General features: G+C 41.2%; 1 protein-coding gene across 2 annotated transcripts in view; it reads left to right on the forward strand.

Annotated features, from left to right (window-relative positions):
* The first annotated feature begins 907 nt into the window (after positions 1–907).
* LOC129519424 (cytochrome P450 3A12-like) overlaps positions 908–26710 on the forward strand; it is a 32081-nt gene continuing 6278 nt past the window's right edge. For both annotated transcript variants that reach the window (XM_055339917.1, XM_055339918.1), the window contains exons 1-10: positions 908–1092; positions 4754–4847; positions 7162–7214; positions 8653–8752; positions 17390–17503; positions 17764–17852; positions 19401–19549; positions 20540–20667; positions 21770–21836; positions 25789–25949. In XM_055339917.1, coding sequence (XP_055195892.1) covers positions 1022–1092; positions 4754–4847; positions 7162–7214; positions 8653–8752; positions 17390–17503; positions 17764–17852; positions 19401–19549; positions 20540–20667; positions 21770–21836; positions 25789–25949 — 1026 coding nt within the window. In that variant the 5' untranslated portion in view covers positions 908–1021. The remainder of the gene's footprint in view (positions 1093–4753; positions 4848–7161; positions 7215–8652; positions 8753–17389; positions 17504–17763; positions 17853–19400; positions 19550–20539; positions 20668–21769; positions 21837–25788; positions 25950–26710) is intronic.

Genomic DNA, 26710 nt, shown 5'->3' on the forward strand with positions numbered 1-26710 from the left:
TTCCAGCTTCCTATGTCTATGCATTGTTGGTACTAAAGATTGGAGGCACTTCTCTGGGATAACTCCATTGTCCCAGAGATTCCAGAGGTATGCCACATAATCCACGGTTTCTCGGGCCATACAGACACAGAACATGGGTCTGAATGATAATGAGCAGGTATAATTTCCAGATGCTATGTTCTCAGATCTCTCCCATCAGGTATGTGGGCTGGTCACCAAAACCTGCCGAGATAGGACCTACAGGAAGCCCAGTCATTGCACCTCTACCAACTCAACTCCACCAACCTTTCTGAATGCTTGCTGAGTATGTAGTCCTTTGCTGGGAACTAGGGCCATAATGTTGACAGGTGCTCAGACTGTGCCTTTCTGAAGCTCTCTATCTGTAAGGCAAATAGATGTGCAGACCAATAATAGGGCTGGAGGGTAGAGAGGACAATAATAGAACCGGGGCATAGGGGATAGAAATCTCCCAGAGGACAAAGCGGTTATATGTGTTCAAGGAGGTTGCTGAAGAAAGACTCCAATAGAGGGGAATATATCAGAGCTGGATTTGAAGGATGGGTAAGAGCTTTCTAGGGAGCCCAGTGACATTTGTAGTCAGAGGAACCCACATGGGTAGAGATGTGCAGACTTAGTTTGCTTGAAGGATTTCATGTATTTAAAAATAAAGGAAGCCATGGTGACAAGGGCAAGTGAGGGATTTAAATACGGTGACTTTACCTGAGTTTCTGTAACCTTTGAGATTACCGATAACACTGATTGAGTTGTTTATTGATTTTGGACAGAATATGATCTCAAAGGTCAATCTGGGAGTGTGTCCATGATGCTTTGCCAACACTCATGGCTGGGGGAAAGGGCCCTGCTACTGGCTCCAGCTCCAGTCCTGCCCCATTTTCAGTATACACATTCCAGCCTCACGGAATCATTGCTATAGGAAGGGAAGCTGCACACACGCAGGTCATCAAAGAATAGCCCACACTGCTGAACAAAAGTAGAGGAGACTCACAGAGAGAAAGTGGCCATGGACCTGATCCCAAGCTTTTCCACAGAAACCTGGCTTCTTCTGGCCACCAGCCTGGTGCTGTTCTACCTGTAAGTAACTACCCAGGTTCATCATCCCCAGAACCTTCAATTTGTGTTGCTAATCAGCATCCACTCCCTTTTCCTTGTCTGTTTTGAGAATCAAAGGAATTAAGAAAGGAAAAGTTGCTTAAGTGTTGAGTACTTCAAACATGCTGTGAACACCTAAAAGATTATTATTGACCTCACCAGATCTACTGAAGTATACACCTACCACACCGCAACTCCAATTCCTGTAGCTAGGAGGGTTTGAGGACAGTAGTTGCTTCTGGGGGTGATCTTCTGATGGACCACCAGTTGGGACCTAGACTAATTAAGCAGATTCAAGAGAGTCAGAATAAAATCAACAGGCCCCAATACCCTGGGTTCCTCATCCCTTTTCTAAGCTATGGGGATTCTGGAGGCTGAGGGAGTGGCTTGAGTCATTGGCTCATTACCTTCACCTTCTGGTCTGTCCCTTCCACAGGATATGTATAGGATTGGGCCTGTATCACTAGGTGGCTCCTGCTCCCCCCCCCCTACCGCCAGGCATTATGAATACAAGGCACTTGATGCACCCTGACAACCGAGGGGGTGCTAGAGATGCTTTTTTCCCCTCTTCTAACTGAGCTCTTCCCTCTTTCCTGCACCACTCTACTGGCCATCCCTCACCCTGTACTGTGCAGAACTCCTTACCCCTAAATCAACATCTTTAGAGCTGAGGAGACTTGGTAGAAATCTTTCAAAATTTATTCATTTTACCTTTTCCTTCCAGTCTCTGGAATGGTTAGCATCAGGATAGAGATTTTTTTTTTCCCCTATCCCTCGATATGAATCTGCCAGCATCCAAGAGGCAGAGCTCTGAAAGCCAATTTGGATTTAAACTATGCTTTTGCCTTTATATTACAGTATTGGAGGAGGAATTGAAACATCTGGCAGAGGAATTCCTTTCAGTGATGGGATTCCCACCATCATGGAGCAGTTTGGGAAAGGATTGAGTTTTACAACATGGGTAGGGACAGACCCTCCGTATCATATTTGACCTCTGTCTCAATTTCACTTTCTTTAAGAGGAGGAAATCATGAGATTTAAACATAAAACATGGAACATAGAACATTTTCATTTTCTAAGAGAAAGGTTAGAATGCTAGGTAGTGTGGCAAAACATTTCTGTATGATGACATTTAAAATGAATAGATAGTGTTTAATTTCATTCTCCTTAACAATAGGGTTGGGTTTTTTGTTTTGTTTTGTTTTTTTTTTTGCTGAGATAAGAGTCTTTCTAGTATGATTTTTCCTACCAATAAAAGAGGGCTGTTGGTTCAGCCTTTGTGACTGTAAAGGTGCATAAATAGCATACATCTCCTAGAGTAATATGAATTTAGTGTACACATGCATTCTTCTATGATATAGGTTGTATGTATCTTACATGCATGTGCCCACAGCTTATTTTAATTTTTCAGCACAGGTGAGTAGTGAGACAGAGCCAGAACTGATGTGAGAGGCATCCAGATAGAACTGGGGATGGAGCAGGAGAATATTCATCCCTCAGAACAGACCTCCCAGAAATACTCCTCTGTCCTGGTCCGACAGGAGATCATCACGGGACCATAAGGTTAGCATCTCATCTGCTTGAAGCGAGTGAACAAGAACACACCATGTAAGTTCCAGTGTGTCATCTGGCAATGGGGCTGTCACTGGATACTATCACCACCAGGCAAACAACACTGTGGACTTAGAAGACACTGGTGTAATCAAGACTCAGTAGCTGTAGACAGTGCCCTCTGCAGGCAGGCAAGCAAAAACAATTTTAAAAATGGCTTCTATGTTAGGCCCTTCATTTGTACCAGCAGCTGCATGACTCTACCAAGAAGAGGGAGGCTGGAAAGAATCAGAAAAATTCACTCAGCCCACTCCCTGTCATCTTATGGAGCCATGTGGCTTTAGACAGTACACAAGATCTTTCCTTGGGACCAGTGTTCCTGACTATCCCTCACTTGCTTGGCCTCACTTGGGAGTTCATGGAGCACAGTGAATGTTCAGAAACAGGACTTGATTTAGAGTGGTGGTGATGGCAAGAAGAGAATGGAGGTGGGACCAACTAAGACTACCCTGGCTTCTACAATTGGTGCTGATGAGTCCAGCTGTACTAGAGGAAGGATCCAAACACTCAGTCGGGCACAGCTGAGGTACACCCACTGGTCCCTCAAATACTGGTCATTTTGTGCAATTTTGTGAGTTTGTTTACATTTTATATGATTTGCTGGATTTGTAGAGACTATTTTGAACATTTACTGTCTTCAGGCTAGTCCCCAGAGATGAGGAGACAGGGTCTTCATTCCAATCTATGGAACATTTTATCATTACTCATTTTTGTTGCATAACATGTATTCTGCTATCAACTGGAGGTGTCTGGACTTTGGAAGGTCTCATATCAGATAGCCCCTGCAGGGCATGTACCATCTCTACCCAACACCGTTTCCAACTGTACTTTCCTTATTTGTCTCTCCTGGGTTAGCCTTGTGGGCCTAGCAGGTTCGTGGATAAAATGGTTTCTGGCAGCTCCTATCCTCAGCCTTTCTTCTTCCTCCACCCTGCCATCCCTCAGCAAACCTAAGTGGAAGGGTTCTAAGTATCTAGAACCCCCAGTTATGGGATTCTACACATGACACATGAAAGATGATTGTAGGCAAGCCTGTCATAGGGAGCATCAACCGTAGTGGGTTTCTCAGACAGTGGAAGCACAGAGCCAGTAAACTAACTGCGTTGTGAGTAACCATCTTGAAGAGAAAATGAGTGTACGTTGCAGTGTGCTGAGCAGGTGAGTATCACAGGCTGAAGGACCAGATGCCACGATGGGAAGAATGGTCTGGAAGTGGATTGTTTTCTTACTGATTCTTTTATATGGAGTCATTTGGGGCACATATGGGCCAGTCTGTCTTCTCTGCAGCTCAAGAGAACCAGACTGCTCCACAACAGAGACTTGGGTGGAGCTGAGATTTCACTGTTAGCAAAGCTGTCACTTTTCTATGGGACAGTGGAGTTTGGACATAATTTTTATTATACAAACATAAGAGCACTGTAGTTGCTCAAGGCCTCTCTCGCTGAAGATAGATTTAAGAAGACCCATATTCAGAACCATCACAGAGCCTATAGTGAAGGAAAAACACAAAGATCTCTGAGCAAACTGTATGAGTATTTTCATGGTCGGCTCTCAGTAACCTCTCAGCTCTTGAGTAGATGCAATTAAGCAAAATCTCATCACTAGAGTAGAGAATCACATTTCCTCTTTCCACCTAGAATGAGAATCTCCAAAATCATGGAAGAGTCATTTACTAAATAGGCATAACTGAATTTCCTGGAAGAAATCAGCATGAATCTTTCAGGAGCACTCAAGGGTGGAATATTTATCAAATATTCATTCTAGGATTGAGACCACGACATTTTCAGCTACTCTTAGCTAATCATTATTACGTTTTGACAGTCTCACAGTGGAGACTGGAAAGGAGATGATCAACATCATCTTCAGATGATGATGAGCGAATGCAATTATTGCTGTTGGAATTGTTGTTATCATTTCTTGCCGATTGTTACCTCCTCCCTCCCTTGACTATTCCACTTCTGTGTCATTGACTGGCCGGCCCCAGCACCTATTCCACCATCCCTGTGACCTGGCTTTCTCTTTCACTTTATAGCTATGGGACCTACACGCATGGACTTTTTAAGAAGCTGGGAATTCCTGGGCCAACACCTCTGCCTTTTTTGGGAACTGTTCTTGGCTACCGTAATGTGAGTATTGTTTGAGCTATGACTTTTGCTTCTGTCAATTGCAAATCCCACTTTAATTCCATAATAAAAATGCTCCTTCTCACGAGGAAATCTCCGATTTCTGACTTTCCAGAAATGGTGTCAGGTCTACCCCAGAGCTCTATTGTCTGTTATTACGAGCCTCAGGGTTTGCCTCAGTGGGCAGCCCAGCTCTCTGACTAATTCAGCATGGAACTTGATGCCTTAGCTTATGAGCATTATGAAGAGGCTTTTGTTTTGTTTTTGGAAGGTGTGGATTCCCAGGAAGGCATCATCATATTGGTATTAGGAGAAGAGAACCAGGGTGTCCGTGCTAGTGGTCCAGTGAGCTATGTATGCTAGAATCAGACTTTTTTGTTCTTGCACAAACCCTGGATAGCCCTTTCCATTTCCTGGATGGTTCTTGAACTTCAGATTATTGGGAAGCCCAAGATTCACCACTGGGGAATTAGCACATACTTGAGTTATCTCACGAACTGACCAACCCCCTGCAGTTATTTCCATGCATCTAATTCTCCCTTTGCTAACAGTGAAATCTCAGCTTTACTTCTCTACCTTCAAAAGAGACACCCTATGTGTGAGTTCAGCAGGGAGGGAGTATAACTGAGGTGAGATGCTGTTTCTCTATTGACTTCAGGTTTTAACCTTTAAAGGACTTGTGTGGTTTTCGTTTTCCTACAAAGCAAGAACCACCCATATATCCCTAGAAAAGAGATACTTTGACAAAATTATTAAGAAATTAATGTAACTTGTTAAGCCGGGTGGGTGGCTCAGTTGGTTAAGCAACAGACCTTCGATTTCAGCTCAGGTCATGATCTCAGGGTCATGGGATGGAGCTCAGCATCTATTCCACATGCAGCATTGAGTCTGCTTCAGATTCTCTCTCTTCCTCTCCCTTTGCTTCTTCCCTGCACCCCCCACCCTGCTTGTGCTCTCTCTCTTTCATTTTTGAAATAAATCAATAAAATCTTTACAAAAAAGAAATTAATGTAATTGAATGGAATGTACTAGTGACATACAGACTGATGTTGGTAGAGTGGTTGCGGGTAATCCAGCTTTGATGCCTTGTCCGAAGTCTAGTCTTCTACAGGGGTTAGAAGATCACATAGAGGAAGTCAGCAGTCTCACCTGCAAGCTGTTCTCTGCTGTGGAGTTCCTTTCCCACAGATCTGAGGCTTGTTTCTCTGATTCTGCTTTTCCCTACTGAGACTCTCAGTGCCCAATTATTGTCTAAGAACTTCTGGACTTTCCCTCTGAAGAAACAATAATTTCCTTTCCACTTTTCCCAGATCAATTCCTTAGTACATACACCCAAGACCACATTTCTGGGATCCTGATTTGTATTGTTAAAACATCAAAATCACAGTTGAAATGTAGGCATTAGAAGTCTTGTTGTTGTTCTTTTAGTGATAGAAGTGAAAACTCTTATCAAGTGTTTTATTTGTCTCTGATATTTGTGGGATGGGGGCATTATCTCCTCTCTGTGTTGTGATGGAGAACTGGAAGGAGAGTCCACTCTGTCATTCATTCATTCCTCACTTTCTCACTAAACAAGCATGTTTAGACTCATATAAAACTGCTAGATTAAAAGAGGTCACTGGTGCCTTAATATCCTAAATCAGCTAGGGCACCCCCCAGGTGGCTCAGTGGTTGATTATCTGCCTTTGGCTCAGTCATGATCAGAGTCCTGGGATCGAGTCCCAATCAGGCTCTCCGCAGGGAACCTGCTTCTCCCTCTGCCTATGTCTCTGCCTATCTCTGTGTGTCTCTCACGAATAAATAAATAAAAATCTTTTTTAAAAAAATTAAAAAATAAAGAGTTAAAAATTAACATAAAATAAAACAAATATCCTAAATCCATTGGAATCTAGTAGGGCTCATGAGATCAACAAACAGAATGCTATCTGACATTCAGAATATGCAGCCATGTTGCCTTTCCCTCAGCTCCAGTCTTCTACATGGCCCTGAGGTAATGATTCAGAGGGTTCTGAGATTTAGATATAATGCACAAGCCAAACACATCAGACACACAGAGACTACCCAGTCCTCCCAGACAGGGTAAGATGTTCAGTATCTCCAACACTTGGAAAGAGTGCAAGAGGGACATGAAATTCTCCATTTCCATATATCCTCTGTTTTCTCTCATTTCTGATAGTCCCCTGTGATTAACAGCTTCCCTCTATCTGCTAGTGAGAGGCTGTAAAGCACATTTCATGTGATCTAAGTCATTTTGTTCCCCATTACCCATAGGGCTCAGTACATTTAGACTAATAATATGTTTTGCTTTTTCTTGCAGGGTTTTTGTGATTTTGATGAGAAATGTTTTAGAAAGTATGGAAGAATGTGGGGGTGAGTATTCTGGACATTTCCATTGGTTAAGCCTGTTGTGATGAGGAGGACCCTGTGGTGTGGACAGTCTTAGTCGAGAGCCCCTTGTGATGAATGAAGCCTGCTGTAGTAAAGCTTCTGGAGGCTCTCCTTCCCAAGATCCCACCACGTGTGCAGCTCTAAGTGTAAATCGGACCTGGAGTGTATCCTTTATTTATAGTCTGGATTAAATATATCTTTTGAAAGAAGGGTTTGGATAAACAGAATGGAAAACCATTTCTACTCACCTTTTCTTTTTTTATCTATATTTTTTATTGGAATTCGATTTGCCAACTTATAACACCCAATGCTCATTCTGTCAAGTGCCCCTCCTCAGTGCCTGTCACCCAGTCACCCCATTCCCCCGCCCACCTCCCCTTCCACTATCCCCTTGTTCATTTCCCAATGTTAGGGGTCTCTCATGTTTTGTCACCCTCTCTAATATTTCCAACTCATTTTCTCTGCTTTCCCTTATAATCCCTTTCTCTATTTTTTATATTCCCCATATGAGTGAACTTATATAATGATTGTCCTTCACCAATTGACTTGCTACTCACCTTTTTCTTACTTTTTTGTAAGTGTGAAGTTTGTTTTGCATTTTAATATTAGGCCCAGATTTTTCTTTCAACGGAAGTATTCAATGTGGAAGTATTTCTTTATTCTGTGGACTTGAGATGTAAGAGAATTTTAAGCCACAGTGTTTCCTGGTGGGCTGATGGACTTGGTGATTTTGTAGTATGATCTTGGCTTCTTGCACTGGATGCTCCTGTGCAGAGCTGCCAGAGGTTTGGTGAAGCTGAGGGAGAGATATGATGTGGTTCTGGGATGCTCACAGCCAGGAGTGTACCTCCTCTTACCTCTTTATCTTCTCTGGTCACATCCTCAGAGACCGTGGGGCTCTGAGTGGCAAGGCCCATAAGCAGCATGATGGAATAGAAAGAAGACAGATCTCTGGATGGACACTGGTTTAGCTCCACTGTCCCTGCCCACCTTCAGCACTGCTCAACTCTGAATGGAGTCAGAATTACATCATGTGCCCCGGTTCTGTCTTTACTGTGTGGCTCTCGAGCCTGGCTGTGACAAGAACCACCTGGGAGAGCTTGTTCAAAAGGCAGATTCTTGGGCCCCATGTCAAACTTACTAACCTAAGTTTCTTCTGGATGATATATATAAACATTATTTGAAATGTCTAAAATACATCAAAAATATTTGAAACATTCTAAACATGCAAAAAAACTGTAGAGAATGGAACTATCCATGTACACATCACCTAGAGTTAACAAATGTTCTACTGTTATTTCTAATCATGATGTCAGAGTTTAGATTATATAATGTCAGGATAAAAGTTGAGACTTCCAGGTATGGCTGCAGCTGCAGAAACTATCATGTTAATATAATCAGCTCTGTTTTCCCGACACAGGTTTTATGATGGGCGACAGCCCGTGTTGGCTATCATGGATCCAGACTTGATCAAAACAGTGCTAGTTAAAGAATGTTATTCTGTCTTCACAAACCGACGGGTAAGAATTGAGTTATTTTAATTTTATTTATTATTTATTTATTTATTTATAATAAATCTATTTTTTATTGGTGTTAAATTTGTCAACATACAGAATAACACCCAGTGCTCATCCCGTCAAGTGCCCACCTCAGTGTCCACTACCCAGTCACTCCCACCCCCCACCCACCTCCCCTTCCACCACCCAAGTCGTTTCCTAGAGTTAGGAGTCTTTCATGTTCTGTCTCCCTTTCTGATATTTCCCACTCATTTTTTCTCCTTTCCCCTTTATTCCCTTTCACTATCTTTTATATTCCCCAAATAATTGAGACCATATAATGTTTGTCCTTCTCCAATTGACTTATTTCACTCAGCATAATTTATTTTTTCAATTGGAGTTCAATTTTCCAACATATAGCATAGCACCCAGTGCTCATCCCATCAAATGCCCCCCTCAGTGCCCGTCACTTAGTCACTCCCACCCGCCGCCCATCTCCCTTTCCACCACCCCTTGTTTGTTTCCCATCGTTAGGAGTGTCTCATGTTCTGTCTCCCTTTCTGATATTTCCCACTCATTTTTTCTCCTTTCCCCTTTATTCCCTTTCACTGGAATTGGAGGGTATTATGCTGAGTGAAATAAATCAATCGGAGAAGGACAAACGTTAATGGTCTCATTCATTTGGGGTATATAAAAAATATTTATTTATTTATTTATAAAACTTTGTTTTGACACAATGACAGACTCACAGGAGGTTGTCATAGGAGGTCCCATGTTGTATGGTCTTCAAGCCCTTTCCCCTAAGGTAATATCCTGCATAATGATAGTACAGTATGGAAGCAGAAATAGCCATTGGGTCTAGCCATTGAACTTATTCAGATTTCAGTGATTTTAGGCACACTCAAATGTACCTTGTGCACGTGTGTATTGCTCCTGAACACTGATCTTACATGTAGACTTGTGTATCCTCCACCCCATTCATGTTATAGAGCTGTTCCATCATCAGCCTCCTGCTTACTTTCTTTTGTAGGCATGGTATGTAGCTTGTCTTTTTGTTGTATGAGAGTCTTCTGCAGAGCAAACATTTCTTATCTTGATAAGGCCAATTTAACATTCTTTTCCTTTTATGGGCTGTGACTTTGGCATCAAGTTTGAAAACTCTTTATCTAGCCCTAAGTCCCAAGAATTTTCTCAGAGTAGTTCATTTTATAGTTTACATTTAAGTATATACTTTTATGTTTTATATTTGTAATATGAATCATGCATAGTTTTGTGTTTCACATTTAATTCTGTGATCCATTTTGTGTTAATTTTTAGTGTTAATTGTGAGCTGTGACATTTAGGTCAAAAATCCTTATTTCTGGCCTATGGATGTGTAAGCACTCCAGCATCACTTGTGGAAAGGCTGTACTTCCTGCATTGAATGGCTTTTGTACCAGTATCAAAACTGAGTCGGGCCTATGTGTTTGTATCTATTTTTCAATCTCTGTTCTGTTCATTGATCTCTGTATCTATCCCTCTACCGGTGCCACCGTGTCTTGATTACTGTAACTATATAGTAAGTCTCAATATCATGAACAGTGATTCCTCCCATTTTATTTTTGTTGGAATTGTTTTAGGTATTCTAGCTCCTTTGCCTTTCCATACAAATTTAGAATTAGCTTATCTATGTTTGCATAATATTTGCCAGGATTTTGTAAGACATGATTTAGACCTACCAATCATTTGTGCAAAATCTATATCTTTATTATGTCATGTCTTTCAAAGCATGAACACAATATGTGTTTATTTAGGCTTTCTTTGAGTCTTTTCACCAGCATTTCATTCTCCACAGGAAAACCATACATGTTTTGTTCAATACACATCTCAAGTATTTCACCTTCTTTGTGTGATTATAATTATTGTGTTCTTTTTTTAATAAATTAATTTTTATTGGTGTTCAATTTACCAACATACAGAATAACACCCAGTGCTCATCCTGTCAAGTGTCCCCCTCAGTGCCCGTCACCCATTCACCCCCACCCCCCGCCCTCCTCCCCATCCACCACCCCTAGTTCGTTTCCCAGAGTTAGGAGTCTTTATGTTCTGTCTCCCTTTCTGATATTTCCCACACATTTCTTCTCCCTTTCCTTATATTCCCTTTCACTATTATTCATATTCCCCAAATGAATGAGAACATACACTGTTCCTTCTCCGATTGACTTACTTCATTCAGCATAATACCCTCCAGTTCCATCCACGTTGAAGCAAATGGTGGGTATTTGTCGTTTCTAATGGCTGAGTAATATTCCATTGTATACATAAACCACATCTTCTTTATCCATTCATCTTTCGATGGACACCGAGGCTCCTTCCACAGTTTGGCTACTGTAGACATTGCCGCTAGTAACATCGGGGTGCAGGTGTCCCGGCGTTTCATTGCATCTGAATCTTTGGGGTAAATCCCCAGCAGTGCAATTGCTGGGTCGTAGTGCAGGTCTATTTTCAACTCTCAATAAATGGTGCTGGGAAAATTGGACATGCACATGCAGAAGAATGAAACTAGACCACTCTCTTTCACCATACACAAAGATAAACTCAAAATGGATGAAAGATCTAAATGTGAGACAAGATTCCATCAAAATCCTAGAGGAGAACACAGGCAACACCCTTTTTGAACTTGGCCACAGTAACTTCTTGCAAGATACATCCACGAAAGCAAAAGAAACAAAAGCAAAAATGAACTATTGGGACTTCATCAAGATAAGCAGCTTTTGCACAGCAAAGGATACAGTCAACAAAACTAAAAGACAACCTACAGAATGGGAGAAGATATTTGCAAATGACGTATCAGATAAAGGGCTAGTTTCCAAGATCTATAAAGAACTTCTTAAACTCAACACCAAAGAAACAAACAATCCAATCATGAAATGGGCAAAAGACATGAAGAGAAATCTCACAGAGGAAGACATAGACATGGCCAACATGCACATGAGAAAATGCTCTGCATCACTTGCCATCAGGGAAATACAAATCAAAACCACAATGAGATACCACCTCACACCAGTGAGAATGGGGAAAATTAACAAGGCAGGAAACCACAAATGTTGGAGAGGATGCGGAGAAAAGGGAACCCTCTTACACTGTTGGTGGGAATGTGAACTGGTGCAGCCACTCTGGAAAACTGTGTAGTTACTGTGTTCTTAATGTGTTTTCACATATTCATTATCTAGAAATGTGGATGATTTTTGGTGTTGATCTTTCTTCCTACATCCTAGCTTAGCTCATTTATTAGATGCAGAGATGTTCTTTTTTATATCCCTCAAGATATTCTACATCACCAATTATTTCACCGATATAGGGACACTCCTATTTTTTATTTTAGAAAAATACTTCATTTTATTTTATTTTATTTTAGTTCAATTTGGCAACATATAGCATAATCCCAGTGCTCATCCCATCAAGTGCCCCCCCAGTGCCCGTCACCCAGTCACCCCAATCCCCTGCCCTCCTTTCTTTCCTCCACCCCTTGTTCGTTTCCCAGAGTTAGGAGTCTCTCATGTTCTATCACCTTCACTGATATTTCTCACTCATTTTCTCTCCTTTCCCCTTTATTCCCTTTCACTATTTTTTATATTCCCCAAATGAATGAAACCATATAATGTTTGTCCTTCTCCAATTGACTTACTTCACTCACCATAATACCCTCCAGTTCCATCCACTTCAAAGCAAATGGTGGGTATTTGTCATTTCTAATGGCTGAGTAATATTCCATTGTATAAATATACCACATCTTTATCCATTCATCTTTTGATGGACACCAAGGCTCCTTCCACAGTTTCGCTATTGTGGACATTGCTGCGATAATCATTGGGATGCAGGTGAGGGACACTCCCACTTTATCTTTTTAATCTGCATGCCTTTTATTTCTTTGTCTTGTCTTATTGCACTGGCTAGGATTTCTAGTATGGTTTTTGAATAAGAGTGGTGAGAGTGAATATTTTTGCCTTGTTCCTGATGTTAAGGGTAAACATTCAGCTTTTCACCATTTAACTATTTATACATGTATTTTTACAATGCAAACTATATATTTAAATGTGATGTTTTGATTTATAAAGTCATCATCACAAATGAAACGCATTAACATATCTATCACCACCCAGAGTTACTTTGTGTGTGTGCATGCGCGTGTGTGGTAAGAACATGTAAGATCTACTTTTTAAGCAAATTTCAAATATATGGTACAGTATTTTAATTATAATCACCATGCAGTATATTTGGTCTCCAGAACTTATTTTTCTCAACACTGAAAGTTTGTACCCTGTGATTACTATTTGCCCTTTTTCTTCCTCCCCAGCCTCTGACAGCTACCATTCTACTCTGTTATTGAGCTTGACTTTATTTTTCTAGATTCCACTTATAAGTGAGATCAGGTGTTACCTGTCCTTCAGTGTATGGCTTAGTTCCCTTAGTATGTAGTCATGTTGTCCACATTCAACCATGCTATTGGAAATGGCAGGATTTCCTTCTTTTTTAAGGTTGAGCAATATTCAATTTTCTTTATCCATTCATCCTTCCATTTAAATTTAAGTATGTATACATGTATGTATTTGTACTTAAAATCTAGTGAGTTAACATACAATGCAATATTTGTTTCAAAAGTGGAATTCAGTGATTTATCGCTTATATACAATACCCAGTGCTCATCACGGGTGCCCTCCTTAATGCTCATCACTCATCTAGCCCTTCCACCATTCACCTCCCTCTATCGACCCTCAGTTTGTTCTCTATCATTAAATGTCTCTTGTGATTTGTTTCCCTCTCTCCTTTTTCCCCCTCCCTTCGCATATGTTCATCTGTTTTGTTTCTTAAATTTGACTTAGGAGTGAAACCATATCGCATTTGTCTTTCCCTGACTGACTTATTTCACGTAGCATAATACTCTCTTGCTCCATCCACGTTGCTGCAATTGGCAAGATTTCATTTATTTGATGGCAGAGTGATATTCCATTGTGTGTGTGTGTGTGTGTGTATACACCACATCTTTATCCATTCAAAAGTTGATGGACATTTGAGCTCTCTCCATAGTTTTCCTATTGTTGATAATGCTGCTATAAATATGGAGCATGTATGCCTTTGAATCTCTATTTTTGCATGCATTGGGTAAATACCTATTAGTGCAATTGCTGGATTGTAGCATAGTTCTATTTTCAACTTTTTGAGGAAATTCCATACTCTTTTCCAGAGTGGCTGCACAAATGTGCGTTCCCACCAACAATGCAACAGGGTTTCCCTTTCTCCACATCCTCACAACATCTGTTGTTCCCAGAGTTGTTAATTGTAGCCATTCTGGCAGGTGTAAGCTGGTATCTCACTGTGGATTTGATTTGTGTTTCTCTGATGATGAGTGATGTTGAGCATTTTTTCATGTGTCTGTGAGCCTTCTGCATGTCTTCTTCCGAATAGAGTCTTTTCATGCCTTCTTCCCATTTCTTAACCAGATTATTTGTTTTTTGGGTGTTGAGTTTCATAAATTATTTATAGGTTTTGGATCCTGTCGGGGGCGGTCCCGCGGTGCAAGGCAAGGTTCCAGGTTGAGCAAAGGCTCATGTCATACCTGGCCAACCCGGTATGCACCTAGTTCTTCCCCCTTATGGAAGTAAAAGTACATATTTGCTTCTCCTTTAAAATGTTATTGGGACAAGTTCCCATAAAGTAAGCAAGGAAGTGGCTTGACACATGACTGCCTTGGCAGACATTACTTAATAAACAAACCTCACTGTTTAGTCTAAATGTGGCATTCAGTTTTAAAAACAATGTATGTTTATGCACGAGATGTACTTCTCCTTAGAGAAATAGGCCACCTGCTTACAGAGGCTATATAAACTCTACATGTAAAAATAAAGCTTGTCCATTGTGGCCATCAGCTGCATGGAACCTCCTATCCCATGAAATTTTAGTTTCTTGTTTATTTCTCATCCCCTTGCCCACGGTTCCTGAATCCGGACCTTCTCGTGCCGGCCGCGACAGGATCCCAATCCTTTATCAGATATATAATTTACAAATGTCTTCTCCCATTCCAAAGGTTGTCTTTTAGTTTTGTTGATTGTTTCCTTCACTATGCAGGAGATTTTCATCTTGATGAAGTCCCAATAGTATGTTTCTGTTTTTGTTTCCCTTGTTTCCAGTAACGTGTCTAGTAAAAGTTGCTAAGGCTGAGGTGAAAGAGGTTTCTGCCTTTTATGTGATGTGCCCCTTGTTTCTTGCTCCTGTCAAGATTTTTTCTTTGTCTCTAATTTTTTTGTCTTCAATTTTTGACAATTTTATTATCATGTGTCTTGGTGGAATCTTTTTTTGAATTCAATCACATTGAGGACTACATATCCCAAGATTTCTGTGCATTTCCCTAGTTTGGGAAGTTTTCGGCCATTGTTTCTTTAGGTAAGCATTCTGTCCACTTCTCTTTTCCTCTACTGGGATCCCCATAATGTGCACATTCTTTTACCTGATGGTGTCCTATAAATCCTGTAGGGTTTTTTTCCCTAGGTTTTTTTTTTCATTTTCTTTTACCCCACTCTGAATAATCTGAAATAATCCAGGAGGGGATGGTGTTTCCGGTATTTGAGGGCCACAATCCATCAGCAATTGCATGATCCTTGACAGGAAGCACAGTGGAGGGTTCTTGTGGATGCAGTGGCTATTGGGGTCCTCAGTAGCATCACCGGATCCAGTGCCAGGGGACTAGGGCAAGCAGAATGGTGGCCAGAGTTGGTGCTACACACACACTCATCTGTGGGGGCTGAAACCAGGCACATGCTCCCAACAGGGCTGGGCTAAGTGATGGGCACATGGGTACTTTGAATGTCTAGGCTGTCTGTGTACACTCACGTGGCTGCAGGAATAGTCACTACAGCATGCATGGCAGTGGGGGCTTTTGACTGGAGTTCAGGCTGGCAGTGTGTAGATGTGAAGTTTCAGGGATTAGCTGTGGTCTCATGTGGCAGTGCAGTCCAGTGACGGGAGTCAAGCCTGGCCTCAGGGACTTGAAAGCTGCTGGGGCCTGGGCTGGTGTGGTATGTATGTCCAGTCACAGGGGCCATGGCTGGTTGTGGGTGCAGATTCTGAGGCTCAGGGTGTAGGTGGTGGCACTGGCTGAGGCAACTCATGAGAGGGCAGATGGGGCAGAGCAGGACTCAGGCAGCTGGAGTCAGCAAATATGAAAGCCTGTGGGACTATCAGCAGCAAAATATTAGAGGGTGCACTGCACTGTTGATTCAGCAGCTGCTAAGGCTGCTAGGGTCCTCTGCAGAGCAGGACACAGGGAACCATGGTTACTCCTGCCACTTTGCTGATACTGATAGTCCTGCCTTTCTTTGTTCCTTGCTCTGTCTAGATGTATGCCAGTATCTGGAGGTTTGAAACCAAACAGGTCATTTGTGCTGTGCCCTGAAGGGCTGGGGCTAATGACCTTTAGTCCTTTTCCAAGCAAGAGGAATTATCTGAGGCTGGCGGGTGTCCTCTTGGTGCTGAGTAGTGCTGGCCAACTCCTGGTATGATGGAGACAAAATGAAGCTCTTCTCCTTACTTTTCTGATGCACTTATTCTCAGGAGTTTTGCTCCACTGTGTTGTTGAAGCTTCTTAAATGGACTCCTAAGCTCGTAGGTCTATTTTGTTTGTGGATAGCTGTCTACCTGTTGTTCTTTGTGGGTTAACAGAGGCTGATGTGTCCTGTCTCATCATCTTGGTGATATCACACCAATCCTTCCTCACTGAGTTGACATGTGCTATAAGGTTTTTTGATGATCTGTATTAGGTTGAAGTAGTTCTTCTGTTTCTAGTTCCTTTGTGTCTTTTTATCATGAAATGGTTTTGGAGATATCCACATTAATACAAAATATACTTTTGGAAAATGGTAGTTAGATTCAAGGTTGTTGGCTTGATAGGCCAGTCCCAATATGAGAAACAGAATTATCTCTTCTCTTTTCCTTAGTTCCCTTTGGGGTAACACCGGGGAAAAGATTTCCATGTAACTGTATCATTTATTGAGAATAGCAAACAGACTCCCATCTTTTTAGGGTACACTGCTATTTTTGAAAAAAAACCACCATATTAACACATCTGTTTTTTGAGTTTCTCATGCTGCGGATATATGTGAAGGCAGAACTGCTCTGAAGCAACATACAGTTTGCCAGGCCATCTGGCTATCTTCCAATACAATTCTACTCTGCACACCTTAGGAGAATGTAGGTATTATTACTATGTTGGTATTATTACTATGTTGGTATTATTATGTAGGTATTATGTAGGAATGTATTAGGTATGAATCCAGTTTATTCTCCTGAAATAGTTTCCCTGCCAAATTTTCCATGTCACATTTACATTGAAAAGGAAATTGGAATATAAAGCTGGAAACAGCTACTACCTGTAGTGCTGCCTCCTTCAACTTCACAGGAAGCTAAGCATTTGGGATAACTATCTACTGAGTATGTAGCATAGGGACTGCTACTAAGGAGACACTAAATATTTGGTGAGTAATAGATGTTCTTTTTTAATAAATTATTTTTATTGGTGTTCAATTTACCAACATACAGAATAACACCCAGTGCTCTTTAACAAATTTTGCAAACTGTGAAGACCTCCAAAACTTATGTATGGCAAAATGTGTTTTGCTTTGACTCTAGTCCTTTGGTCCAGTGGGATTTATGAAAAGCGCCATCACTGTGTCTGAGGATGAAGAATGGAAGAGAATACGAACATTGCTGTCTCCAACTTTCACCAGCGGAAAGCTCAAGGAGGTAAGAAAAGAAGAGGTCTTTTCATTAGGAAGTAATGAATGCACCTGGGGATAATTAGAAACTAAGATGTAGTCCACTTGCAAGTGGTACTATGCTGTATTTGGGCTTCCTAAACATGGTCTTTTATCCTTATGTCCTAGAGGAGACATGATAAAACTTGTTATTAAATGTCCTTTCTTGCTCCATGTTTGTGAAAGCCATGTCATTCTAGGACTTCATTCTCGGATTTAACTTCAGGTGGTGTTGTATTTTGTGTGTAGATGTTTCCCATCATTGGCCAGTATGGAGATATGTTGGTGAGGAACCTGAGGAAGGAGGCAGAGAAAGGCAAAGCCATCAGCTTGAAAGAGTAAGTAGGAGTGGGGCTGCTGGAATTCCAACTCTGTCACGACACTTTCCAGCTGCTGCCACAGAGCCCAATTCCCACTGTTGAATTACCCCAGCAAAGAAGCTGAGGTAGACGTGTAGTGTTACAACCCCAATGGGCCAGCCAAGGAGAGGTAGCTCGCCTAAAAAGGCAGAGCAGCCAGGAGGGAGAGGGTCTTCTTTTGTGTACATGAGGCAGGATTAATTCATCTGCTTGATTGTCACCTTGGATATGGTGGAAGACAAAAATATGTGCTTGAAAATAAGGAAACACAATTTTTCCAAATCTTTGAGTGTAGAGGGTAATGAATGGTAGTGGTGGGGACCACTTGGTACATATTGCTGGGCACTGGATGGGGCAAGAAAGTTTTCATGTGGAACTTGGGACAACTTAAATCCTTTCCTGATTTTGTTGAGGATATAAGCAAAGTACTAAATATTAACTTTTATGACCACTTGTCCATCTTTCAAACTCAAAAGGGAGAAGGCCTTGCACATGGGATGGGTAGGGTGAAAAAGTAGCCTAAATTGAGATATATTTTATTTTTACAAAAAGTTTCACTTATTTATTTGAGAGAAAGAGAGAGAGAGAGAGAGAGAGCAAGCCCATGCAGGGGGCAGGAGCAGAGGGAGTAGCAGACTGCCACCCTGAGCAGGAAGCCCAAAGTGGGGCTGGATCCCAGGACCAAGAGATCATGACTGGGAAGAAGGTGGAAGGTAGCCATTCAACTGACTGAGCCACCTGGGTGCCACGGGATATATTTTAATATTGCAGGATGAACAGATGCATATTAGGACTGTCCTGGCAAAACTAGTAGCATATGATCACTTAGCTATGGCATCCCCTAAGTCAGTTTTGGTGTGATTTAATATATATTTTTTAACTAGGAACATTCTCAGTTCTTACTTTTTCCAGAAATGGGTGAGTCCTCAGGGCAATCTCAGATCAATGGAGATGAGACAAAGTGGGTCTTTCAGGAGACTTAGCAGAGGTGTAGAAAAAAGGGATGGTATTCCTGGCATCACAGAACAGGGTGTTGGTGTTCTGTAACGTGCTAAAGAGGACTCAGCTCCAAGAGCACAGAGACTGTGGTGAGAGAAGATCCAGATCAGTTTCACCTTTCCTGACTCCCTGAGGAAGCGTTAGTTATTCCACCATTTGTCCTGCTCAGACACAGTGATTATCCACCTTCTACTGCCCTTACTCAAAACACACTTGTATAATTTGCCTGATTTGGGGTCTCTATCCCTCCAAGATTAAGCTCCTTGAGCTCAGAGGTCTCTCTAACTTGCCCTGGTATCCCCATCACCCATAGCACAAGGCCAGCTGTGTCACTGGCACCTCACGAGCACCTCATCAGTGAGTGTGATGGCATACAGACTCTTTAGATGATCCATCAGGTGGTTCTCAAAGTGTGGTTCTTGTCTTGCCTGGACATTGGAATCTACAGGCACTTCTTGTTGCAAGCATTGGATAAGGATAGTAAAGAGGTGCTGATTTTAAGTATTCATGTCTTTGTTTCTCTCACAGCATCTTTGGAGCCTACAGCATGGATGTGATCACCAGCACGTCGTTTGGAGTGAACATTGATTCCCTCAACAACCCACAAGATCCGTTTGTGGAAAATGCCAAGAAGCTCTTAAAATTTGATTTCCCTGATCCATTTTTACTCTCCATAAGTATGTACATTAATGTATTTTCTTTTCTTCCTCTCTTCCTTTTTCCTTCCCTTCCTTCTTTTCTCCCTTGTTGCTTACCTCCCACTTTTCTACAACAATGTTATAGTTTATATCACTATAAACTTTTAATAGTTTTTTATTACTATCAAATGTCACATACATTGAGGCCCCCTTTTACAATGTATAATTCAATTTATGGTCCCACTGTTCATCAACAAAATTGTTAATGTTGATAATGTATAATGTATATATTTTTCCTTCATTTCTGTGCTTTTGGTGTCAGATCTTAAATTCAATGAGAAATATGAGATCATGAAGATTTATCCCTTGGTTTTCTCCTAAGGATTATTATACAGTTTTAACTTTTATATTTGGGCCTTTGATCCATTTTAAATTTATTTTATTTTTATTTGTTGTAGGAAGTAAGAATTAAACTTATTTTTCTTCTCTCTCTTTTTTTTTTTTTTTGTTTTGGGTTTTGTTTGTTGGCTTGTTTGCATGGGACTGTTCTCTTGTTGAGCACATTCATGGAAAATACTATTTTTTTACTTGAATGGTCTTAGAAACCTTGTCAAGATCAGTTGCCCACGCTGAAGGGGGCACTTGAGAGGATGAGCACTGGGTGTTATTCTATATGTTGGCAAACTGAACAACAATAAAAAATAAATTTATATAAAAAAAGATCAGTTGCCCATGAACAGAGGGTATAATTTTGGACACTTATTCAATTCCAGGGGTTTCTGGGTGACTCAGTTGGTTAAGCATCTGCCTCTGGTTTCAGGTCATGATCCTGGAGTCCTGGGATGGACCCCAAAATGAGCTCCTTGCTCAACCATTGACTTGAAATTCAAGTACAGATCTAGAGGGACTGACTCTGAGTTTCAAAGAATCCCAGTGTCTTTTAATCCTCTGATTGGTAGACCAAGTTATAATTGCTCCAGGTAAAATTTGCATTTTCACTGTGCTTTCCATTGTTCTTTTTCGTTACAGTATTGTTTCCATTCCTTACTCCACTTTATGAAATGTTAAATATCTGGCTATTTCCAAAGAAAATTACTGATTTTTTCACAAAGTCTGTAAAAAGGATGAAGGAAAGTCGCCTCAAAGATAAACAAAAGGTAATCCGGTGGTAGTTACATGTGAGTGTTCACCTTTGATGTTTTATTGAAGTGTGTACTTCAATAGAGTCCAGGGACAGCTTCATGGACTGTCAAGTGTGGTCATTTAAGTATGTTTTTAGGTAGGTAGAGAACTGGAGGGTTTAGAGCAGGAGACCTCTAACATTTTAAGGAGAATGAAGAAGATGGAGATCAGGGAAGGAGGAAAGAGAATGAGTCAGAGAGTCAACGTTTAAAATTTAATAATAAGCATGGTACCTACTATGCCAGGCAATAAAATTTGATGAGAGAAAAAAACTACCTCTTCTCTTCAAAAAATTGTCAAAGGGTACAACTTCCTGTGTAAAAATAATTTTCTGATATTAAAATTTCCCCAGATGTTAGAGTGGCAAAGAATTCCTTCAATTCCAAGCTTCTTATCTCACACCTTCTCCAGGGGAAGGTCCCATCAGGCACCTGGTAGAGTAGAGTGTGTGTTAAATTTGAGCCTGCCATAGTTTGGAGTGGACAGGAGTCTCTCTGGGCACTGAGGCTGCAAGCTGGCCAAGCCAGATTTGCCTTCCCGAGGCCTGATGACCAGCGCTAGAATATGTGTAGGAGGGAGAGGCAGGGCTGGGTACCCCAGAATGTCACTGAAGATGAGTTCCAGAGGGTGGGTCATTAGAAGATGATGACACAGAAGCTGTCCCTGGACTCTACAGAAGTCATGCTATTGGTCTGTGGCCATTCGTTAAGAAATGAGTCTGGGGGGGTGGGGAAGGACTGAAGTCAGGAACTTTCTCCTGAGTTAGCAAGCATGACAAGAGAGAGAGCATGCCACTCTTTGGCCAGGAAGCTGTGTTCAAAATCCAGAGAAGCTCAGGATCAAGGGAGCAAGAACCAAAAAACAGTGGGACACAATAGCTGGATTCCTGTCAGGGAAGCATCCTGCTCTCCAAGATTTTGGAGCTGGATGTTTTTGTTCACTGATGACTTGGGTAACACAAGCCAGACTTCTGGACTTAAAGGGGCCATATTCTCAGGAAAGAAATCCTGCATCCCTAATTTCTTTCTGACTTCACAAGTGATGTTCTGTTGTTGAAAGTTCTCTTTCTGCTTGCAGCACCGAGTCGATTTTCTGCAACTGATGATTAACTCCCAGAATTCTAAAGAAATGAATACCCACAAAGGCAAGTAAGGACAGCTTAGAGGGCCAGTGATGGGAAGTCTCTGATGCAGGGGGAGGTTCTGAGGTGTGGAGGACAAATTTTAGCAGATGTAATTATATAAATCAAAGAGAGACACGTGTTCAGATACAAATGGTAATGGAAGCATGTTCCAGAAGCACACAGCCATAAGTTGGTTCAAAGCTTGAAGGGCAACCATCGACAAGGCAGTCAGTGGTTCATGGATCACCTATTTCATAACCTCTGGGGAGCTTGTTTCCCGTGTCAGTTCTCTGAGCCTATACCTGGAAGTTCACATCAACGCTTCACCATATCAGAAGGCATATGGCCCTGGTATTGGTGACCTGGAACACTTGGTTAAAGTTGTGTTCATTGGTTTAATGTACTGTAAAGTTTTTTTTTCATTTTGTAATTAAGAAGTGACTGGTGAAAGATGCCTTTGTGACAGTGTAAATGCTGGCCACTTTCACCTACTACTTTCACCTACTACTTCTATCAGCCATGGATGCTATTTGACTGAGACCATTATTACTAAGATGGCTCCAAAATGTTGGTTTTCTAATTCCATCATTTCTTCTATGTTGATGAGTAATCGTCCACTGTTAGGGAGCTTTTCATTCTCTCTCTAAAACATTTAATTTATTTATGTCAGTATGATTTCATATATTACTAAGTCTCCTAGCTCCTTCTTTTTTTTATAAATTAATTTTTATTGGTGTTCAATTTACCAACATACAGAATAACACCCAGTGCTCATCCCGTCAAGTGTCCCCCTCCGTGCCCGTCACCCATTCACCCCCACCCCCCGCCCTCCTCCCCTTCCACCACCCCTAGTTCATTTCCCAGAGTTAGAAGTCTTTATGTTCTGTGTCCCTTTCTGATATCTCCCACACATTTCTTCTCCCTTCCCTTATATTCCCCTTCACTATTATTCATATTCCCCAAATGAGTGAGAACATACACTGTTTGTCCTTCTCCGATTGACTTACTTCACTCAGCATAATACCCTCCAGTTCCATCCACGTTGAAGCAAATGGTGGGTATTTGTCATTTCTAATGGCTGAGTAATATTCCATTGTATACATAAACCACATCTTCTTTATCCATTCATCTTTCGATGGGCACCGAGGCTCCTTCCACAGTTTGGCTATTGTGGACATGGCTGCTAGAAACATCGGGGTGCAGGTGCCCCGGCGTTTCATTGCATCTGAATCTTCGGGGTAAATCCCTAACAGTGCAATTGCTGGGTCGTAGGGCAGGTCTATTTTTAATTCTTTGAGGAACCTCCACACAGTTTTCCAGAGTGCTAGCTCCTTCTTTATTTAGATCCTCAGTTGTCTCCAATTTGTCCTCTGGAAGCCATTTCAAGTGAGTTCCTATGTTATGTTTTGTGTTATTTTTTCTTTCTTTTTCTATTTTTATGTTTTCAACAGACTTTATGTTTTGTACAAGTATTAGGTTCACTGCAATGGTTAGTGACACCGAGATTTCCCATATTCCCCGCCACGCTCACCTACACACAGCATCCCCCACTATCAGAATACGTCACCATTTGGTGTATTTGTTACAATGTCCCTCAATGACACATCACTACCACTCCAAATCCATAGTTTACATTACAGTTCACTCTTGGTGTTATACATTCCATGGATGTTGACAAAGGTATAATGATTTTTATCCACCATTACAGTACATAGAGTATTCGGTACCTTTTCCCATATTATTTTCTGAGCATTTGCTTGCATTCTAGTGTGAGACATTCCAGGTTTCTCTTCTGTTTCCCCTGATGAGGCTTGGAATCAGCCATTTCTTCAGATGTTGTGTTTCCTTTTAGTGAGCAATGATATTTAGAAACCAAAATCTGGGATCAAGGAGAGATCACTACTATAATGTTTCTTTGCTTGTATTTCCTCTCCGTGGGCCGAGTTAAGAATATCAAATACATTTACACAAAACTGATGAACATAAACATTTGTATGTCTACCCATCCAGTGATGCAATTATGGTCTCTGTGTCAGAAAGAAAAAAAAGAGCCTTGATTTATAGTTTGTTCCTATGACAGAAACATTCCCATCATGGTTAAGTTCAGGCTATCTATGGTTTCACAACCATCTCCCAAAGTTCTTGAATATTTAGCAATTTATTCTAGGGACTACAGATGGGCTTACTCCATCAAACCACTAAATTATATGTATACCTATATATACATTTATTACTTTCTATCTATCTAGCTAGCTAGCTCTTCTATTTTCTAGGTTGAAGAAAATATTCTCTATATGTCCAGTTCAATACAGAACCACTACACACATATGGTTAATTGAACACTTGACATGTGGCTAGTGTCACTGAAGAACTAAATCTTATATTGGTTTAAATTTAAGTGACATTTAAATATAAATAGGCACATCTGGAGAGTGACTACCATACTGGACAGCAGAGTTGTGAAATTTGATTTTATCATGGGCTTCATAGCAATTGGGGGAAAGAATTTGATAGTTGAATTTATCCACACCAGATTCACAGAAAGTATGACTAGAAAATCAGAATTCTGTAGACCTTTCTTACACTCACTTTGTATTATTTTTAGTTTTGAATTTTATGTCTGTGGCAAGTACCATGTTAATTTCAGTCAACTAGATTAGAGCATGACTGTGCTTAGTTTCTACTACAAGAAAATCAAAAAGGAGGCCAATATATATTCAGGGTGCATCCATTTGCTGAGGAAGGTGACATTCAAGCCATGATTAAATAAACATTGCTAATTCCACTCAGTGGATTCTGTTTGTGTATAATTCATGCTGGTCAATGTCTTTTTATTGATCATTGTTTCTTTTGCTGTTTCAATGCAGTTGATTAGACTAACGTCATTCACCACTCTTCTAGCATTTTGTCTCTGTCACGGTTTTATATGTATCTGAGATCATCCATGTAAAGAATATACCCCAGGTCTTCACTTAACCGAAACCTCTCAAAGGTATAATCCATGCTTCTCAAGCTAGGTTGTGCACACACGTCACCACATCTCCTGAAAACTCAGATTTTGATTTCATAGTTCTAGGGTGAGGTTTGAGATTCTGCATTTCTAATAAGATCCCAGGTGCTGCAGATGCTGCTGGTCCATGAACTACACTTTGAGTAGCAAGACTTTATCTGTAGCCCAACATTGTCCAGTTAAGTTCCCACGAATATGTTTACATAAAAGATAATTCAATTTTCCTGACAGTTAAGCCTTAGCATTAGAAACTCTTACAAAAAATTTAAGCTGTATTTTAGCTGGGTGAATTTATATTTTTCCTGGGGGAGGGTGCTAGCCCATGTTACTTAGGGCAGAAGTACTTTTATGATTCTCCTAAGGACTTACTGATAACTCTGTGTGTGTTAGACAGAAATACCGTCCTTTGCCCAGGCAGTTACGGAAGGAGGAGCCTGCTTCCTTCCTCAACAACCTTTTCTCGCCTCGGAGGCGGAGTCAGAAAACGCGCAGGAGGTTTAAACCGCACTTGCCAGGCAGCCTGGTGGCAGCCCAGGGCGTGATCCTGGAGTCTGTGGATCGAGTCCCACGTCGGGCTCCCTGAATGGAGCCTGCTTCTCCCTCTGCCTGTGTCTCTGCCTCTCTCTGTGTGTCCCTATGAATAAATAGATAAAATCTTAAAAAAAAAAAAGAAATATCGTCCCTTGAGATTACCCACCTGTGTTGGTGGGGTGTGTGTGTGGCATAGGCAGTAACAGGTGTTCAAGAAGAGTAGAGACCATAGGAATAATCATATCCAGACAACTTGTGCCTCTTTTGGGCTCTGTAAGATAGACATTAGAGTAAAACCGTCCCAGTTTGATTCTGAATTGCCTTTACATTTCTCACCAGGTATTTGGGAGTTTCAAATGGATTTGTCATCATTGAAGCTGCCATGTTTTACATTCACCTGCTGTAGCTAAAATGTCTTTTCTCTCCTTTTAGCTCTGTCTGATCTGGAGCTTGTGGCTCAAGCTATTATCTTTATTTTTGGTGGCTATGAGACCACTAGTACTTCTCTCTGCCTCCTTATGTATGAATTGGCCACTCACCCTGATGTCCAGCAGAAACTGCAGAAGGAGATTGATGCGACTTTCCCCAATAAGGTGAGCAGGTCATACCTGAAGAGGGAGTCATAATAGGCTTGGTTATGCCTCAGTAATAGATTAGCCCCCAAATCTAGTGGGTTTTCATAGCAGTGGTATACTTCTAATCCACCCTTGCTTGTCCAACATGGGTATAGTAGAGGTTGGGAGTAAGTCTCTGCTCCACACAGTTGGTATACAAGGTAGAGAGGGTCTGCCTCTTAACCTGCATTATCTGGAACTTGGGGGCTTCATGTTGAATGGGTAACAAGTAAGTGGAGTGTTGCTCACTTGCTTTCAAATGTTTGGCTCTGAATTGATATATATCTCCTCAGTTCACAGCTCATTTGCAAAGTGAGTGTCCCCTAATTTTACAATGCTGGGAAATATCGGGGTGGGTTGGGGTGGGGGCCTATGTGCATATTGGGTGAGCAGAAAGTGTCTCTGTCACACATCCTATAAGTATCAATGCTATTATCTCCAAGTAAGAAATCAGGAAACTGAGCTACAGAGAGACACATCACATTCTTTATCTAATACATAACTAGTGGTGAAGAAGCCAAGCGAGGCACAAGGTGCTGGGATCCTTATTGAACTCTTAACCTGTATACTGTTGACCCTTAAATATAATACCAAGTGATAGGAACATATTGCCCACATTGTTTTCTGACCTCTGACTAACTTGAGTTCCCTACTCATGAAGAGAACTGGGTTATAGGGCTGGAGCAACTTATTTGGCAAACAGTGAAACCCCAAAGCAATAATGAGGAAACCCTTCCAGA

This window comes from Nyctereutes procyonoides, unplaced genomic scaffold (assembly GCF_905146905.1).
Source record: "Nyctereutes procyonoides isolate TBG_1078 unplaced genomic scaffold, NYPRO_anot_genome, whole genome shotgun sequence".
Classification (NCBI taxonomy): domain Eukaryota; kingdom Metazoa; phylum Chordata; class Mammalia; order Carnivora; family Canidae; genus Nyctereutes; species Nyctereutes procyonoides.